The sequence below is a fragment of the Pelophylax lessonae genome (genome assembly GCF_965119305.1).
Source record: "Pelophylax lessonae genome assembly, chromosome: 4".
Lineage (NCBI taxonomy): Eukaryota > Metazoa > Chordata > Amphibia > Anura > Ranidae > Pelophylax > Pelophylax lessonae.
This window is the reverse complement of record NC_138771.1, coordinates 573,256,480-573,276,451: the sequence shown is the minus strand read 5'-3', so window position 1 is coordinate 573,276,451 and position 19,972 is coordinate 573,256,480. Positions and strand designations below refer to the sequence as shown.

The following is a 19,972-nucleotide window of genomic DNA, read 5'->3' as shown; positions in this document are numbered from 1 at the left end:
CATAATTACAAAGATGTAAAAAGGTAATGAATTCATGAGCATTCATAAGTTCATCTGTGCTTACCTTCATTTAATAATAATTTACATTTTAAATTTGATTAGGCAAGCAAAGGTAAGGTATAGTTCACCTTTACCAAAAAACTGCCAATAAGGGGCATCTGTAGCCCTTGCTATCCAGTGGGTGAAACAATTATTTGATCCCCTGCAAATTTTGTATGTTTGCCCACTTACAAAGAAATGAAAGGTCTATAATTTTTATCATATCTGTATTTTAAATGATAGAGACAGAATATGAACCAAAAATCCAGAAAAAAAACACATGATACAAATGTTATAAACCTAGTTGCAGATAAGTGAGTAAAATAAGTATTTGATCCCCAAGCAAAACATGGCTTAGTACTTGGTGGAGAAACCATTGTTGGCAAGCACAGAGGTAAGATGTTTCTTGTAATTGGTTACCAGGTTTGCTCACATCTCAGGTGGAATTTTGGTCCACTCTTCTTTACAGATCTTCTCTAAAGCCTTAAGGTTTCTTGGCAACTGGAAGTTTTAGCTCCCTCCATACATTTTCTATAGGATTAAGGTCTGGAAACTGGCTAGGCCACTCCATGACCTTAATGTGCTTCTTCTTCAGCCACTCCTTTGTTGCCTTGGTGTTATGTTCTGGTTCATTGTCATGCTGGAAGACCCATCCACAACCCATCTTCAGTGTTCTGGCTGAGCAAAGAAGGTTCTCATCCAAGATTTTACAATACATGGCACCATCCATTGGCCCCTCAATGCGGCAAAGTCTGCCTGCACCTTTAGCAGAGAAACAGCCCCAAAGTATAATGTTTCCATCTCTGTGCTTGACTGTAGGGATGGTGTTCCTAGGGTCATAGTCAGAAATTTTCTTCCTCCAAATACGGTTTTGAGTTAATGCCAAAGAGCTCAATATTGGTCTCTTCTGACCACAACACTTTCTCTCAATCCTTCTATGAATCATTTAGATATTCATTGGCAAACTTCAGACGGGCCTGTACATGTGCCTTCTTGAGGAGTGGGACTTTGCAGGCACTGCCTGATTTAAATTGATGGCGGCATATTGTGTGGCAGTTTGCTTGGCGACTGTGGTCCCAACTGACATGAGATCGTTCACAAGCTTCTCCTGCGTAGTTCTGAGCTGATCCCTCACTTTTCTCACGATCGTCCTTACCCGAAAACTTGCATTGAGCTCCAGACTGGGGGCAATTGATGGTTATTTTGTATTTCTATTTGCGAATAATCGCTCCAACAGTTGTCTCCTTCTCACCAAGCTTCTTGCTGATGGTCTTGTAGCTCATTCCAGGCTTGTGCAGGTCTACAATCTTGTTCTTTGACTGCTCTTTGGTCTTGCCCATGATGGTGGGTTTGAATGAGAAAGAGATTCTGTGAACAGGTGTCTTTTATACACATAACGAGTTGTTGTTAGGAGCACCTTCTCAAATTGATGTCACGAGGCTTACCTTTGTCGGAGTCTGTAACGCAGAGATGTACGCTCACCCTTGCAGATATCCACAGTCCAAGGTGACCAGGTAAGAAAGCCACCTGGCCTGTGAATTTGTGCACGGGGGCTTGGCAGGGACAATGCTCCAATAGGCAGGACCGGCAGGAATGCAATGGGAAGGGAAGTCCAGGAATAACAGAAGTCACTGGAAGACAGGAGTCCGGATAAGGATCACAGGAACAACAAGGTAAGGATGGAAGCCGGAGTCAGTCTGGAACACACGCTTGGGAAACAGGAACACAGGAACAAGGTCTGGAACATAGATCAGCAACACAGGAACAAGGAAGGATCAGCAATGAACTGACCATGCTCTCAGTGAGAGACAGTGTTTTATAGCTTGCTTAATTGAGCAATTAGCTTCAGGTGGTCAATGAGAGACAAGAGCACACTCAGGTGAAGTCCAGCCCCCTAGTGCTGAAGGGAATACCAGATTAACAAGACTGGATCCATATGAGCTGAAGTGTGGCTCAGAGGCAGGTTAACAGGACAGAATGTCAAAGTACACAGGTTCAAATCCCATGTTAGGTACTTAACGGCGACCACGCCTGACTGTCTTAAAGCCAAGGCGAGAACCGTGACAATTGAAATTTAGGCACTAATCTTTGAACCACATAAGCACATACTGTAGCCAGTTTGTAGGAGCTAGAATTATTGTTGGTTGGCAGGGGATCAAATACAACCCAATTGCAAAAAGGTTGGGACACTACAAATTGTGAGTAAAAAAGGAATGGACTAATTTACAAATCTCGAAAACTTATATATTTTATTCACAATATAATATAGATAACATATCAAATGTTGAAAGTGAGACATTTTGAAATGCCATGCCAAATATTGGCTCATTTTGGATTTCATGAGAGCTACACATTCCAAAAAAGTTGGGACAGATAGCAATAAGAGGCCGGAAAAGTTGAATGTACATATAAGGAACAGCTGGAGGACCAATTTGCAACTTATTAAGTTAATTGGCAACGTGACTGGGTATAAAAAGAGCCTCTCAGAGTGTCAGTGTCTCTCAGAAGTCAAGATGGGCAGAGGATCACCAATTCCCCCAATGCTGCGGTGAAAAATAGTGGAGCAATATCAAAAAGGAGTTTCTCCGAGAAAAATTGCAAAGAGTTTGAAGTTATCATCATCTACAGTGCATAATATCATCCAAAGATTCAGAGAATCGAGAATTATCTCTGTGTGTAAGGGTCAAGGCTCATTCTCGAAAATGTGAAAAATATTGTTATTTTTTCAAAATTGTTGCTCTTTTTTTTTGTTTATAGCGCAAAAAGTAAAAATCGCACAGGTGATCAAATACCACCAAAAGAAAGCTCTGTTTGTGGGAAAAAAGGACATCAATTTCATTTGGGTACAGCATCGCGTGACCGCGCAATTGTCCGTTAAATTCACGCAGTGCCGAATCGCAAAATAGGCCATGGTCTTTGAGCAGCCAAATCCTCCGGGGCTAAAGTGGTTAAAATGGACTGTGGCAAAGTGAAAAACTGTTCTGTGGTCAGACGAATAAAAATGTGAAGTTCTTTTTTGAAAAACTGGGACGCCATGTCATCTGGACTAAAGAGGACAAGGACAACCCAATTTGTTATCAGCGCTCAGTTCAGAAGCCTGCATCTCTGATGTTATGGGGTTGCATAAGTGCGTGTGGCATGGACAGCTTACACATTTTCTCAGTTTAAATATTTGAGATGTCATCTATGTTGTAATCTGAATAAAATATTGCAATTTGAAACTTCCACATCATTGCATTCTGTTTTTATTCAACACTTGTACAGTCCTAGTGGTAAAATAATAAAATCATGCAGAGTCCCAGTGTTAATAGGTGTCCATATAAACAGATAAAAGTCTCCAGTGTAAAGTGGTCCTAGGGCAATTCCATAAGGTGCTTGTCTCCACGAGTGCTCATGCAATCCCACCACCTGTTCACACTGCCGCTCACCTTAACAAAGAGACCCTACAGGGTCAACCAGCATTTCATCTCAAAATCAAAGCATCCTCACACTTTCTTCCTTAAGCATAGTAAATAATTACACCTCCGATGCACCGTCAGCTCCTCAAACAAGGTTACCAATATGTGTAGGAGAAAAGAAAGAACGATCTAATGCTCTCTGTATGCAATCAAGCACTCTTTAATCCATATAAGTAAACAACTCACATTTTTGAAGAAAATAACAGCGCATATCTGCAGAGTTTGCAAGCAGGCGTGCATCAGGTCCACCAACCCGGAAGAGTGAGAGGCGGCCGCGGGTCACGTGACATCCCTCGTACGCGTTGCGTCCGTGAAAATAAGCGGGACTTCTTCAGCAAGGGACCCTCGTCCCTTGCTGAAGGGTCACGTGACATCCCTCATACGCGTTGCGTCCGTGAAAATAAGCGGGACTTCTTCAGCAGGGGACCCTTGCTGAAGAAGTCCCGCTTATTTTCACGGACGCAACGCGTAAGAGGGATGTCACGTGACCCGCGGCCGCCTCTCACTCTTCCGGGTGCACGCCTGCTTGCAAACTCTGCAGATATGCGCTGTTATTTTTTTCAAAAATGGGAGTTGTTTACTTATATGGATTAAAGAGTGCTTGATTGCATACAGAGAGCATTAGATCGTTCTTTCTTTTCTCCTACACATATTGGTAACCTTGTTTGAGGAGCTGACAGTGCATCGGAGGTGTAATCATTTACTATGCTTAAGGAAGAAAGTGTGAGGATGCTTTGATTTTGAGATGAAATGCTGGTTGACCCTGTAGGGTCTCTTTGTTAAGGTGAGCGGCAGTGTGAAAAGGTGGTGGGATTGCATGAGCACTCGTGGAGACAAGCACCTTATGGAATTGCCCTAGGACCACTTTACACTGGAGACTTTTATCTGTTTATATGGACACCTATTAACACTGGGACTCTGCATGATTTTATTATTTTACCACTAGGATTGCGCTGCACTATTTTTCTATTATGTATTCAGAAGGTGTTTTGGAGATATTGCTCTTGAGTGCTTAGCTGCTGGTCCATTTATTAGTGGTGTGTACAAGAGTCCAGCGCTGAATATTTCTCTTTATTTAACACTTGTACAGTGTCCCAACTTTTTTGGACTCGGGATTGTAATTATGTTACAATGACCCAGAACATACTGCCAAGGCAACAAAGAAGTAGCTAAAGAAGAAACACATTAAGGTCATGGAGTGGCCTAGCCAGCATCCAGACCTTAACCCTATATATAATTTATGGGAGGTGAAACTTCAAGTTGCCAAGCAGTCTCTATCATTTATAATACACCTATGATAAAAATGATAGACCATTCATTTCTTTGTCACTTCCAAAATGTGCAGGGGATCAAATAACTATTTTTCCTACTGTAGGTGTAGGCCATTTATATACCCGATGAAAACTGCCCTGAAAACTCCCAGGACATTGCTAAGAGAGGCCCAGCTATTACATATGCTGCACCATGGCCCAGATTCACCTTCGCCATCACAGGAGTGAGCTCTCAAATGCTAAGCTCAGAACTACTGCATCAGGGGAGAGAAACGCATGTCAGGGGGTTTGAATCAGAGAGAGTTCATGGTGGAGATGAACTGTAATAGCTGGGCCTCTCATAGCAGCATCCTAACAACGTCCTGGGAGTTTTCAGGTTGGCTTCAAAAAGGTATGCAACTGGCCTACACCTAAGTGGAGCAACACCTTATTTTTGAACATTCACTGTGCAAAGTGAACAGCCTCTACTTTTCCTTTATTTTTGTTAACCTACCCCATTCCATTTTGTTAAAGTGACCTTGGCATACGAGAAATACTAGGGCTACCCCAGCTGACCTCCTTTAGAAAATATTAGTTGCCTCCTCTGTGTTCTTGTTCTGGGTTAGTGGTACTGTAGTGGTATTGAAACAAGATGATCAGAATTACAGCCAGGCAACTAACCTTTTCAGTAGGAATGGCTACAATGTTTCTTGCATAGGTCATGGCATGTGATGCACCCACCCAATGCAAGTGTCAAATGTTTGTTTTTGTCTATGGGTAGAGGAATAAGGTATAATATCTTATTCCTCACTCTGGCAGGCTCCCTCTCGAACTCGCTCTCACCTGTGGTCGCACACTTACCTTCTCATACGCAATGCAGGACCAAAAGCCCTGCACTGTATGTAGGCAATGATCCTGAGAGACTGTCCACAGTCTAAAGCAGAGGAGAGAAGAGGGGAGTGTTGGAGCAAAGAATAAGGTAAGTAATACAGCCTCTTCTGTTATGAGCATGAGAGGTAGGGGGCTATCCAGGGTTTTTTTTTTGTTCAACCTGAAGTTGGGTTTTAAGAAAAGAAAGACATGGAAAGTGTCCGTAGCAAACTTTATTTCCATAATTGCAGCAGGTAGAGTTCTACAATGATGTAAAAATGCTGTCTATGGACTGCCTAATTGTTAGAAAAAAAAAAGGAGTCAGATGGTCAACTATTGAGTTGCTCTACAGAAGGGTGATCAGCACACAAAGAATGAAAAAAATCAAGGCTTTATTTTATTACCTAAAATCAGAACATACCAGTGTCAAGATACTGCGTTCTCTATGGGCACCCAGTGTCAGCTGACCTTGAATTGTGAGGAAAAGTAGTAAAGTATAACTGATGAGTAGCACTGCAAATTTATATATACAGTACTGTATATACAGGTACGTCTCAAATAATTAGAATATCATCAAAAAGTTAAATTTATTTCAGTAATTCAATTCAAAAAGTGAAATTCATATATTATATAGATTCATTACACACAGAGTGATATATTTCAACCATTTCTTTCTTTTAATTTTATACATTATATTGTCAAAAGTATTGGGATGCCTGACTTTACACGCATATGAACTTTAATGCCAACCCAGTCTGCTTTTGTAGGGTTCAATATTGAGTTGGCCCACCCTTTGCTGCTATAACAGCTTCAACTCTTCTGGGAAGGCTGTCCACAAGGTTTAGGAGTGTGTCTATGGGAATGTTTGACCATTCTTCTAGAAGCACATTTGTGAGATCAGGCACAGATGTGGAAGAGAAGGCCTGGCTCGCAGTCTGCGCTCTAATTAATCCCAAGGGTGTTCTATCAGGTTGAGGTCAGGACTCTATGCAGGCCAGTCAAGTTCCTCCACCCCAAACTCGCTCATTCATATCTTTATGCCCTGGTGTGCAGTCATGTTGGAATAGGAAGGGGCCATCCCCAAACTGTTCCCACAAAGTTGGGAGCATGAAATTCTCCAAAATGTCTTGGTATGCTGATGCCGCAAGAGTTCCCTGGAACTAAGAGGCCAAGCCCAACCCCTGAAAAACAACCCCATGCCATAATCCCCCTTCCCACCAAATGATTAGGACCAATACTATTGACAATATATAAAAAAAATATATACAATATATATATATATATAATTTCACATGTGACTACAATTTGATACACCAAAACAATGTTTTGATGCTGTTTAAACATCAACACATTTCTAAGATTTAATGGAGAGGCTGATGAATTTTACATTACCAATGTGTCCTGTGGAAAGCAGTAGGAACCACTAAGAACTATGGGGACACAGAAAATCTCTGGTTTCCCAAAAGATCTCATGGGACATTTCTTCATCAAAAGACAAGTGTTCAGTGGCACAGACAGGAGAAATATGTATTTAAAAACTTCTTTTCAAGGACGGGTTTATTTTGCATTGGTGGCAGAGTTGAGGCAACATGGAATGGAAACTTTAAACAGCTTACACCATCTTCTATCATTACAGATCACTCTAGATGACTTGGGGCTCGTTTACACCCCGCAATCCCCATGTCCAGTGAGCAATTCCACGTGTGTTTGCATGCATTTTGAAAGCATTTTATGGTACATTTGAACCCCATCAGCTAGAAATGCTTCTGAGATCATTCAGAATTTATTGATGGGAATTTGACTTGCAGCTTGACCTTCTCCAAGTGGGTTTTGCATTTCCACACACTTGTATGGAAATGAAAAACCCATTTAAAGGACCCCATCGACCCAGGCCCAAAGCTTGCTTTGTGAATAAGAAAAAAAAATAAAAAACACAATAATTGTTTAAAAATAAATGTATTTAATAAATAGAATGCACACAAACATAAACTGCTGTTTCTGATCACAGCTGATTATGGTGTCACTTTTTTAATCTATTACAGGTTTACCATATTAATTATAAATAAAATAGCTATAAATCAAGGAAAGTGCAAAACCAGTACATAAGGCATACAGTTACCACGCTGTGGAAGAACACACTGAAAAGTAGCAAGACGGTCTATGGTGTATTGCATTGTTCTAAAGAACGAGTCAAGTGTTACATAAAGATTGCATGTCTAATATCGGGGGCGGGAAGTTTGTACAGGCTGACAGACACAAGTAGATACAGTGGTCAGGCGGATTATAAATGGCTGGAATAGATTTCATTATACGCATCTCACAGGGTTTGCTTTATACCTCCAGTAGGCTTTATGTCCTTTGTCCAGGTGGAAATCAAATCCCTACTGTGAATTTAAAACAGAGTATATCATTAGAAAAAAGTTTTTTTATGTTGTCCCTGGTGCCTAATGAAATGGTCTCAGGATTGGCTTTTGAAGAAAGAGATCTGGCAATCAGCTGCAACAGCAGAAACAGGTGCGAAAGAGGGACAATGACCGTATCCAAGTATAAGGTAAGTTTAGGAGTCCTGGCAAAAAAACAAAATTGTATTTTCAATTCTGACAGAGTTTGCTGAAGTGAGTTCTGGCAGAAACAACCACAGAATGAACAAGCTATATGCAATATATACCCATACTGGCACATGAACTACTGGCTGTACTTTCTTGTCTTCACAGGCGGCACTGTCTTTTTAAAGTCTATACTCTCAATATAGAGTATCATTTCTGGCTTCAGGTCACTCAGGACTTAAACTAGGATTGCCAGATATAATGGAAATATAAAAATACAACCTAATAATGCTCAGAACTAACTAAATATTGCCAAGACCCCTTCAAAATAAGGTAAACAAGGAAATGGATTTGAAGAGCACCAACAAGCTTTACAAATGTATGTAATGTACAGTACACCTCCAGTGGTAAAGTAAAAATAAGCGATTTACACATTGCCAGCCTGACAAAACAATGTAAATCAAGTAATTGATCTACCCTATTCTTCTTTTATCATCAAAGGCAGAGCACACTTATTGGACCTATACAGAAAATTCTCTGTTTTCTGATTTTCAAGTGGACCACTTTCTAAACCCTAAATGGGAAGTTCTGCTTTTTAGGAATCCTCCCTTCCTCCTCTGTTATTGGAATTTTTTTTTATTTTAGGGAGGGGAGAGGGTATTTGGTTTTGGCAGTTCCACTGCCTAGGGGATTCCACCGGGACTCCTCCCCCCTCTCTCCACAAAACAGATCCCAAGAAGATGCAGGACCCTTCACGAAGAGCAGCAAGACTCACGCATGCGCAGTGGGAAAAGCTGGCTGTGAAGACACATGGAGTACTGTCATGTCATGGATACTGTAAAAAAAAACTGTGGGCCAGCCCAGGATAGCCCCTTCCATTACCAGCATGCCTCAGTTTTTTTCAAAACAGTACTAAAGGCATGATCTTATACAAAGAGGGACCCGTGTTCACCAATTGAATCCATAAAAAAATATTTACAAGTCAAAAGTCCTATTTTCTTTCAAATTGATGAAGACAGAAAGTCTTGGGTGTCCAAAAGCAGTCCAACTATGGGGTCTACAACACAAGAAATACTAACCATCCCCCAAAAAAAAAAAAAAAAAACTAAAACAAAAAACACACAATAGAACCGGGGCTACCTGCAACTCAAAGAACCACCTGAAGGACCTTATGCTTAAAGCTGGCATTAGATGAGGCCTGACTGTCAATCCTCCCAGGCCACTAGCAAAAAACTGAAGCAATAGGAATCCATTCTTCCTGTAGGTGGCAATGAACCTGAAAGTTTGGGACTTACAATGTCCCTCAGTGGAACAGAAATACACACTGGCTACAACAGACCTACAGTGAGGGAAAAAAGTATTTGATCCCCTGCTGATTTTGTATGTTTGCCCACTGACAAAAAAATGATCAGTCTATAATTTTAATGGTAGGTTTATTTTAACAGTGAGATACAGAACAAAAAAAAATATCTAGAAAAACGCATTTAAAAAAAGTTATAAATTGATTTGCATTTTAATGAGTGAAATAAGTATTTGATCCCCTACCAATCAGCAAGATTTCTGGCTCCCAGGTGTCTTCTATACAGATAACGAGCTGAGAAGGAAGTGCTCCTATTTTCAGCTTGTTACCTGTATAAAAGACACCTGTCCACAGAAGCAATCAATCAGATTCCAATCTCTCCACCATGGCCAAGACCAAAGCGCTATCCAAGGATGTCAGGGACAAGATTGTAGACCTACACAAGGCTGCAAATGGGCTACAAGACCATCGCCAAACAACTTGGTGAGAAGGGGACAACAGTTGGTACGATTATTCACAAATGGAAGAAACACAAAATAACTGTCAATCCCCCTCGGTCTGGGGTTCCATGCAAGATCTCACCTTGTCGAGTTTCAATGATCATGAGAAGGATAAGAAATCAGCCCAGAAGTACATGGGAGAATCTTGTCAATGATCTCAAGACAGCTGGGACCATAGTCACCAAGAAAACAATTAATAAAAAACACTGCGCCACGAAGGACTGAAATCCCGCAGCGCCTGCAAGGTCCCCCTGCTTAAGAAGCACATGTACAGACCCGTCTGAAGTTTGCTAGTGAACATCTGAATGATTCAGAGGAGAACTGGGTGAAATAGTTGTGGTCAGATGAGACCGAAATCGAGCTCTATGGCATCAACTCAACTCGCTGTGTTTGGAAGAAGAGGAATGCTGCCTATGACCTCAAGAACACCATCCGCACCGTCAAACATGGAGGTGGAAACATTATGCTTTGGGGGTGTTTTTCTGCTAAGGGGACAGGACAACTTCGCCACATCAAAGGGATGATGGATGGGGCCATGTATTGTCAAATCTTGGGTGAGAACCTCCTTCCCTTAGCTAGGGCATTGAAAATGGGTCATGGATGGGTATTCTAGCATGACAATGACCCAAAACAGATAGCCAAGGCAACAAAGGAGTGGCTCAAGAAGAAGCACATTAAGGTCCTGCAGTGGCCTAGCCAGTCTCCAGACCTTAAACCCATAGAAAATATGTGGAGGGAGCTGAAGGTTCGAGAACGTCAGCCCCGAAGCCTAAGCCCCCGTTCACATTAGGTCGCTCAGACTTCGGGGGCGACCTGTGAAGTCGCGTGCAACGTGACTTCGGTGCGACTTGCACGGACTTCATAACATGAATGTCTATACAAGTCGCCTCCAGGTCACCCCGGAGTAGTACAGGACCCTTTTTCTAAGTCCTATTAGAACGGCTCCTGTACTACACTATGGGAGCGACGGTGCACGACTTGTCAGGCTGACCAAGTCTCCTGACAAGTCGTACCAGTGTGAATGGACACTTAATGACTTGGGAGAGAATCTGCAAAGAGGAGTGGGACAAAATCCCTCCGAGAATGTGTGCAAACCTGGTGGCCAACTACAAGAAACATCTGACCAACAAGGGTTTTGCCACTAAGTACTAAGCCATGTTTTGCAAAGGGGTCAAATACTTACATTATTTGAATCATTAAAATACAAATAATTTTATAACTTTTTTGAAAAGCGTTTTTTTGGATATTTTTGTTGTTATTCTGACTCTTACTGTTAAAATAAACATACCATTAAAATAATAGACTGATCGCTTGTCAGTGTGAAAGCATACAAAATCAGCAGGGGATCAAATACTTTTTTTCCCTCACTGTATTTGAAACACCTTTTTCACCTCAAGAAATTTCATTTCTTAAAAAGGTCACTTTAGACAACCAAAATCCAAAGTTTTCAATGAATGTGTACACTAAGTCATGCAATAACAGGGCTGAAATATATATAGTGCACAGCAAAGTAGTAAGAGCGGAACTAAAGGGTGAATACTCCCCTACCCCGCTGCCCCCCACCTGCATCTTCTTCTGACGGTCTTCGGGTCTCTTCATTAGCCGGCGGGGAATGACATCACTCCTGTGCATGCAGAAGCTAGACATCTCGGCATCTCGACACCATGTGCAGGTCAGTTTCCAGTGCCGGAGAAGACCGCAAGCAGACAGGTAGGGGCATTTTATTGCAGAAGAGATAGCATGTCTCTTCTGCAATAAAAGCCTGTCTGCTTTCTGTTTCTTACATTGGAACTTATGTATGGTATGTACACTGTGTGCTGCGTGGGAATACCCTTGAGTAATTTTAAATCCAGTGCTCAACCACCCCAGAAATGGTATGTTAATGAACTTTTCAAAAGGCAGCCAGATTTGCATATAGTTTACATGTTTCGTTGGGTGGAGACAGTGTATAGCATTGAGCAACCCTTCCCAATGACTGATTCCTTGGCGCTGTGATCTTGTGGTAATCGGTACATATTTTCCTTTGTATACTTAACCAGAACCTCACACTCAGAGGAGGGCGCACACCGATGGTTCTCAGAATTTTTTTGTACTTGGACTTTAAATTAGTAGAATACAATGTGATTTTTAAGATACACTTAAGTTACTCTCCCCTGCTCCACATATTGGTCTTAAAAGGAGTTGTCATTTAGCAAATATCAGAACATATCACCATAAGGTAATGTTTTACATGAACCCTGAATACTCAGGGTTGGTATATATTCCCATAGACAGCAGAGAACTGAGGCGGTGTTTTGCCAATAACAGTGTATCCAAATTTTTCAGGGGTAATGGTCCAAGCCTCCTCCAAACAGTGAATTCACAATGGGGAATATGCATTATGCACATGTACCTAGGAGAGGATAAAAATAAATGCATAGATCAGGTCACTGAAGTGTAGGTCACTATCACAGTTCTTTTCCAAATTTTAATAATTTTAGCAATACAGAAGCTAAAATGTTTTAAAATGTTCAAATGATGCAAAGCCACTTAAAACTTTACCATATGCGCATGAAAACACTTATCAAAGTTCCATATCATTCTCAAATTAACGAAATAAAAAAACACTGGAAGATTTACAAGACTAGAACCAGCTATATGTGACGGTATTCACATTCTATTCATATTCAGATACTTAATGGTTTGAATTGCTTCAGATGGGACAGTAATATTTGTCAACCATATCTTCAAATAGAAATATGAAGATTTATTACCACCTTACACAGTGTATTCCATGTGCTTGTCTGTGAAAGAGAAACACAGATTGTCATTGGCAGACTTCCCTATTGTTTGTGTATTGGGAGGGAATGTGGATTGTGCCTGTCTCATTGTTAAATGTTAATGACCTCACATTGTTCTGTCTGCCTTAAGATAAGCTTATTATGGGATGTATATGTGTATGTGGATTGGCTGCTAAGGGGGAGGGGGGACTGTCCCACAGTGTATATCTTTGTATACACTGTATGGGAGTGTAAAACTCTGTTTTAATTGGATTGTGAATGTCTGGGCCTGTTTTCAACAAGATCTACCTGGGCGGTAACCTTGTGGGGGGGGGGGGGGGACTGTATGAAAGTCTGTTCCTTGTTCAATAAAGTTGAGTATACTTCACCCTCAATCTAGAGTCCTGTCTCTCATTGGGGGAATATGCTACAAGGGATTGCTATGTCCTTCATACTCCCTTGGATAATCACTAAGCTCTTGTAAGAGCTTGTACCTGTGCCTGCTGCCCTCTCTGGGGAAAGAGAGGTTCATCCACTGGAACCTGGAGCCTTGTCGTAGGTTCAGGGTCGGTAGGAGACAGCGAGACCCCAACCACGCTGAGCCGGTTTGTGGGGTCTGAAGTGGTTACGGTGTCTGGTGGAGTGCTTGGAGCCCTCGGGAAGCACTAGGAGCATCTGTCAACGGAGGTACCCAGTCCGGAGTGCCGGGTTATCCGTTACACTGTAACCCTACCAAAATGATGCCTACTTATTGGAGCACTAGGCTACCCATATGGCTGTCTAAATTGTAGTTGCTTGCAAATTAGTCACTGTACTAGTAGTATTCCGCATTTCCTTCTTGTAAGTAAAGAAAAATCTACTTTGTTAAAAATGGTATAACATAACCGCTAATATATAAACAACAATTTAATTACATTTCTGTATTGTAGTCAAGAGACCACGGTCACAAAACAGCTGTATGTAGTTAGAAATTGTAACACTACTTGCTTCCTTGTAATTAGATTGACATTGGGGATGGTCTGTACGCAGCTTATGTTTTCCTTCACAAATCTCGTTTCATGCTCATGCTTTTGGCTCAATGCTTTCCCTAGCCTCCCCCCAACAACAATGATCGAATACCACCAAAAATAAGCTCTATTGGTGGGTGGGGGGGTTAAAGGACGTAAATTTTGTTTGGTACATCGTCGCACGACCGTGCAATTGTCCATTAAAGTAACGTAGTGCCAAATCGCAAAATATGCCCTGGTCAGGAAGGGGGTTAAATCTTCGGGTCTTAAAGTGGATAAAAATACGCTCATTGAGAATTTTTTCATGTCAAAGACATGTAGCTAAATACATTTTGGCCTAAATGTATGACAAATATTGAATATATTGGATATTTCTTAACAGTCAAAGTAGAAAATGTCAATATGTCGCAAAATTTTTGCTCTTTTTTTATTAATATTGCAAAAAATAAAAAGCGAAGAGGTGATCAAATACCACCAAAAGAAAGCTCTGTTTGTGGGGGGGAAAAGGACGTAAATTATGTTTGGGTACAGCATTGCATGACCACGCAATTGTCAGTGGTCATGCAATGCTGTCAAGAAAACAAAGCGGCTTTACAACCATTTTAGGTCAATGCCAGAATGAGCTCACCTGCAGGCACTTGTTGAACTCCTTTCAAGCCAATTGGACTTCTGTTCTTTTATTACTGCAGTGGCTGGTCCATGCTGATTTTCATAGACTGGTAAATCTCTTTAAGAAAAAGTAACGCTGTGTCTTCTGATGTCCTGGGAAGAGAGGAGGAACTGTCAGTAATATAGAAAGAAATAAAGAACTCCTCTTCCAAAAAGCATTAAAACAGGTATAGAAAACGTCCAATTCAGGCACCAACCCGGTCCATATTTTATCCAATTCCCAGTACCCTAAGGTTACCCACAGAGTAGTCAGAGGCCTGAAAAATTGGATTTTTGACTTACAGTAAAATCCATTTCTCTGATGTTCATTGACGGACACAAATCCTGTCATTCTTGATCATTGGGTTATGCTGACCCCTACAGGAGTAGGACACTAGGCAGAAAAAACTTCTGGCTACACACATGGGAAGTCCCAAGGGGTATAGTCCCTCTCCCTGCTATAGTCACTCAGTTTGAACATCAGAGAAATAGATTTTACGGCAAGTAAAAAATCCTATTTTCTCTTTCGTTCATGGACGGACACCGCTCCTGTCATTCTTGACTATTGGGACGTCCCAAAGCAGTGTCAAACATTAGGGGTGGGAAACAGCAAAAAATTCAGAAGGCTTAACATTAGCCAACCAGGCAACAGGGGCTCAACCAAACACAACTGAAGCCAGCCTGAGAAAAACAATACACCCTCAAAGAGGAGCAGGTCCTCTTAAACAGCAGCCTGCAAAACCTTGCGGCCAAATGAAGCATCCGCAGATGCCAACACATACACTTTATAAAACTTTGAGTCCGCCTTGCAAACCTGCGTCACTTGATGACGGAAGGCTCAGGAGGCACTAAGCGCCCGAGTAGAGTGCGCCTTGACAGGGAAAGGAGGAACCTGACCACTGATGGAATAGGCCTGAACCCCCGTCTGTCTGATCCATCTGGAAATGGTCGCAGAGGAAGAGGACAACCCTTTGCGAGGTCCATCCGTGAGCACAAATAGAGAGTCTGACTTCCTGAAAGACTCTGTAGCTGCTAGGTACACTCTAATTGCCTGGATCACATCCAAGGCATGCAACACAATTTCCTTAGGCCTGGGACACAGGGAAGGAAACACAATGTCTTCATTCAAATGAAAGTCAGAGACCACCTTAGGAAGGAATGACGGACAGGGGCGAAGAACCACCTTATCCTTGTGAATCACCAAATAAGGTGGACGACAGGATAACGCCGCCAGTTCCGACACCCTGCGCGCAGAAGTGATGGCCACCAAAAAGACCACCTTCTGGGACAGGGTAAGCAGGGGAATCTCCCAAATATTTTCAAAGGGAGACTTCTGTAGAGATGAAAGCACCAAATTAGGATCCCAAGGAGGCAACAGAGCCCGCACTGAAGGAACCAAATGTCGGACACCCTGAAGAAAAGTGTGTGTCCAAAGATCGTTGGAAGAAGACCACCAAAGCCGACACCTGGCCCTTGATGGTACTCAAGGCCAACTTCTGTTCAACCCCCCGTTGAAGGAAGGTTAGGATCTGAGCCACCACGCAATGTACTTCTTCCACGTACGATGGTAGAGCTTCCTAGCTTTCCTAGCTTTTAACAACGTAGGAACTGACTCAGACAAACCTCTATCTTTTAGCACCTGGCGTTTAACAGCCAAGCCGTCAAAGCCAGCGACTGTAAAGCAGGATGGAAGATTTTCCTTAGGTCCCTGAGAGGAATCTTACAAGGAACATCGGCGACAAGCCGCACCAGGCCCGACGAGGCCAGTTCGGAGCCACTAAGATGACCGGAATCCTTTCTGCCTTGATCCTGCGTAGAAGTCTGGGCAGAAGCTTTAGAGGAGGGCAGGCGAAAAATCAGCCAGCGTGTCTATGGCATCCGCCAGAGAGCCTCTTGGCCGAGCCACTAATCTCTGCATCTTTCTGTTGAGCCGAGATGCCAACAGAACCACCTCAAAGGGTACCCTACCAGAGACACATGATGAAACACCCCCGGATGAATGGGCCACTCCTCTTGGTCCAACGCCTGCCGATTGATGTAATCCGCCTGCCAATTTTCTACCCTGGGAATGTGTACGGCGGATAGGGCTGGAAAGAACCATCCTGCCACCTTAGAATACCGGCTAGCTTCAGAGCCACCAGCACATTGCTTGTGCCCCCTTGGTGATTGACATAAGCCACGACCATGGCATTGTCCGATTGAATGCGCACTGGACAACCCTGAAGACAATCTGTCCAATGATCCAGATACAGTCTGATCGCTCAGAGTTCCAAGACATTGATCGGTAGTCTTGACACTTTCAGCGTCCAGATCCCCTGAGCAGAATTCCTGCTGTGGACGCCTCCCAAGCCTAACAGGCTGGCATCCGTGGTGACCACTGTCCAATACAAGGGGAGGAAGGATTTTCCCAGCCGAATCGTCGAATAATGAAGTCACCATATCAGGGACTCCCTCTTCCCCAACTCAGCCGGATCTGATTGTCCAGAGACTGCAGAGTCTTGTTCCATTTGGTCAGAATCTCCCTGCCGGGACCTCGAATGGAACTGTGCAAACAGAACCGCTTCGAAGGTAGACACCATCAGGCCCAGCACCCACATGGAAGCCTGGAGGGATGACCATCTGTTGGACAGCAGGAGGTGAATTACAGCCTGCAATTTCTGGAATTTGTCCAGTGGAAGAAGCACTCTGGCCAAGGCCAAGTCCAGAGTCAGGCCTAGATAGTCCAGCTTCGTGGATGGAGCCAGAATCCAGCCGAACTCCTGCAGAGTTCGTATTGTGAGCGCCAGGTTTTCCACCAGAGCAAAAGGGAGACTCCGCCCGCAGAATAAGATCGTCCAAGTAGCACAGTACCATGATCCCTGTTAGCGTAGCAAAGCTAGCACCGGGGCTAATATTTTTGTGAAGACCCAAAGAGTAGAAACGAGACTAAAGGGTAACGCCACAAACTGATAATGCTCCTCTCCTACAGCAAAGCGGAGAAAATGCTGGTGACTGGCACATATCGGAATGTGAACGTAGGCATCCTTGATATTGATAGAGGCGAGGAAATCTCCCTGACACAGGGATGCCACCACCGTTCTAATGGATTCCATTCTGAACTTCTGTACCTGCGCCTTGAGGTCCATGATTGGATGCACTTTGCCTTCCTTCCTGTGAACAGGTTTGAGTAAAAACCCTGAAAACGTTCCAAAGTCGGAACTGGAACAATCACCCCTTGAACGAACAGGTCTTGTACCGCCCCAAACAGGCCCTGTAAGCGGTCTGGGGACAGGCGCAAGTTGGAAGGAAAAAACCTTGCTGGGGGACAAGAGTGAAACTCAATCTTGTAGCCGGACTGAATTACTTCTTGGACCCACTTGTCTTGCACCAGGGAGGTCCACGGATCGAGAAACCAGCGAAGACGTTCCCCCACCCCCGATACGGGTGAAGGCGTACCTCCTCTCCTTTACAGACATGCCGCCTACTACACAGCACTGGCACTTCCATGTGGGCATGTAAAGAAGAGGACAGTGTGATGTTAATTGGCTGTGCTGGGCTCTGCACTGCAAGGCAGTAGAAAGGACTTTCAGAGAGAACTGCAGGAAGGCTGAATGGTGATAAACGTTGGGAAATTATGTTGCCCATGCAGATCACATATAGTAACATGCTTAAAGCAGTATTAAAGAGGAAGTAAACTTCCATCTTTAAATTGTACTTATATAAGGCTGTGGAGTGAAGAGATCCATATGGTCCATGAGCTGGAGCCAAGCCTGTTTGTTATCCAGACTTAGGAATCTTTGCATCAGTCATATGGTTGAAAGCTTACCCTCCATTAATATCTGGTAAGAAGCATTCGTTATCGCTGGATGACACATGATATGTCAGGTTAGCGCACCCTTCATCTTTTTAATTCTGTGAAAATAGGCAGGGAAAGGAAACAGATGGCTTGTGAGTGCCAAAGGGTACCTGCGCCTCCATCACAGCTTCAGCTGCGTCTTCCATCTTTAGGGTCTCACGCACAGATACAATCAGTGCATCCACCAGTGCCTTTTCGTGCGCGGTCGCAGACGTGGAGGAATCATCCTCACTATAAGAGATTCCAGGCACGTGGTTGCAGACAGAGCAGAGTGACCCACGTCCACGGCAGCCAAATCAGACTCCGGATCTTAAGAGACAGATGAGGCAGGGGGCGCTTTTTGCTAGCCTGTCGTCCAAAAGCCACCTCCACCTGGGACACAAGGGACTCCAGGATCGCCGTCAGTGCATGCATGGATGGTTGGGACCTGGAGGGGTACCCACAGCCTCAGAGAGGGAATCAGGTGGGGAAATGTGCTCCAAAGACTCCATGAGTCACCAGGGGGACCCCACAAAAAGTGTAAAAACACAGCTAAGGGACAACTCCCACCGTTCTGGCAACACCACCCAGTTGCCAGCGATCCTCAGCAGAGCGGGAGATGACCCACCAGACTTGTCAACTGCAGAAAGAAGTGCCTGCAGCCACCAGGATAATGCACTACACATTCGGCGATCAGGAAGTAAAATCATCCAGGAGTCAGCACCAGGGGATGAGGAGGGGCTCCCACCGCTGAAATCGCCGCCCACAGGGCTCCACTGTCATTACCGCCGCTATTTTCAATGGCAAACCACAGCAAAATGGCCGCCAGACTACACAAACATGGCCGCAGTGTATAGGAATACACAGCCTACGAAAAAGTGGCGGCCCCGTGTGGCACCACGAGGCATACAGGGACCCCAGGCTACTCAGGGATGAATCCAGGCAGGATGGGGGGCCCTGGCAGGAGCCCCCACCAGGTAGAACCCCCCCCACCCCCGCACAGTCGATGGTCCGGTAGCAGGTGACGCACCCCCCCCCTGGTCCCCATCGCTAGTAAGCACCCTGCCCACACCCCAGGAACTGTGGCCAGACCACTCAAAAACAGCCCCAACATATGTGGAGGGGAAGGAGGGGGCGGCAAAGGAATGCGTGAGGGGGGGGCGCCAGCGGGAAGGAGGGGAACCGGGGGGTCCGACTGTCCCAAGGAGGGGCCCACATCCACCCCAAAACCCTCCAGGGGGAGAGGGAGGGGACACAACTATTTACCATACCAGGAACCAGGCAGGCACCGCTCCACAAAGAACCCCTTTCCATTGAAATAGGAGGGCTGTCAGAACGCTGCGACTAGGGCCGAGAACCGGTTTGTATGTGACATCGCAAGGCGTTTAACTCGCAGGCCAGCCCCCGTCCAGTGGGGCTATTTTGCGGCCGACTTAGCACGGAGCTGAGGTCTGCGCACACTCGCTGGCCAGACTGGGGTGACCACTGGATCTAGATAATCCAGCCCGTCGCCCAGTCCGGCAGTTGATTGTAGATCTCACAGGAAAAAATCCAGGAGAAAAAATTTCTACTTAAAAAGAAAAAAAACTAGGTCCTTACTCCTGACTAGGCAGAAAAAAAAAAACAATGGCTATAGCAGAGAGAGAGAGTATACCCAGTGGGGCTACCAATAGGTGTAGTCAAAATTATTTTCTGCCTAGTATCCTACTCCTGTAGGGGGCAGTATAACCCAATGGTTATGAATACAAGGAACCGTGTCTCTCAATGAACGAAAGAGAAAT

General features: G+C 44.0%; 1 protein-coding gene across 3 annotated transcripts in view; it reads right to left on the bottom strand.

Moving 5' to 3' along the window:
• Positions 1-12,202: 12,202 nt before the first annotated feature.
• The window catches only part of DDHD2 (DDHD domain containing 2), a 131,054-nt gene continuing 123,284 nt past the window's right edge, over positions 12,203-19,972 (bottom strand). For all 3 annotated transcript variants that reach the window (XM_082255218.1, XM_082255217.1, XM_082255216.1), the window contains exons 17-18: positions 14,358-14,491; positions 12,203-12,355 (exon numbers count right to left, since the gene is read on the bottom strand). In XM_082255218.1, the coding sequence (XP_082111344.1) occupies positions 14,410-14,491 (82 nt within the window). In that variant the 3' untranslated portion in view covers positions 12,203-12,355; positions 14,358-14,409. The remainder of the gene's footprint in view (positions 12,356-14,357; positions 14,492-19,972) is intronic.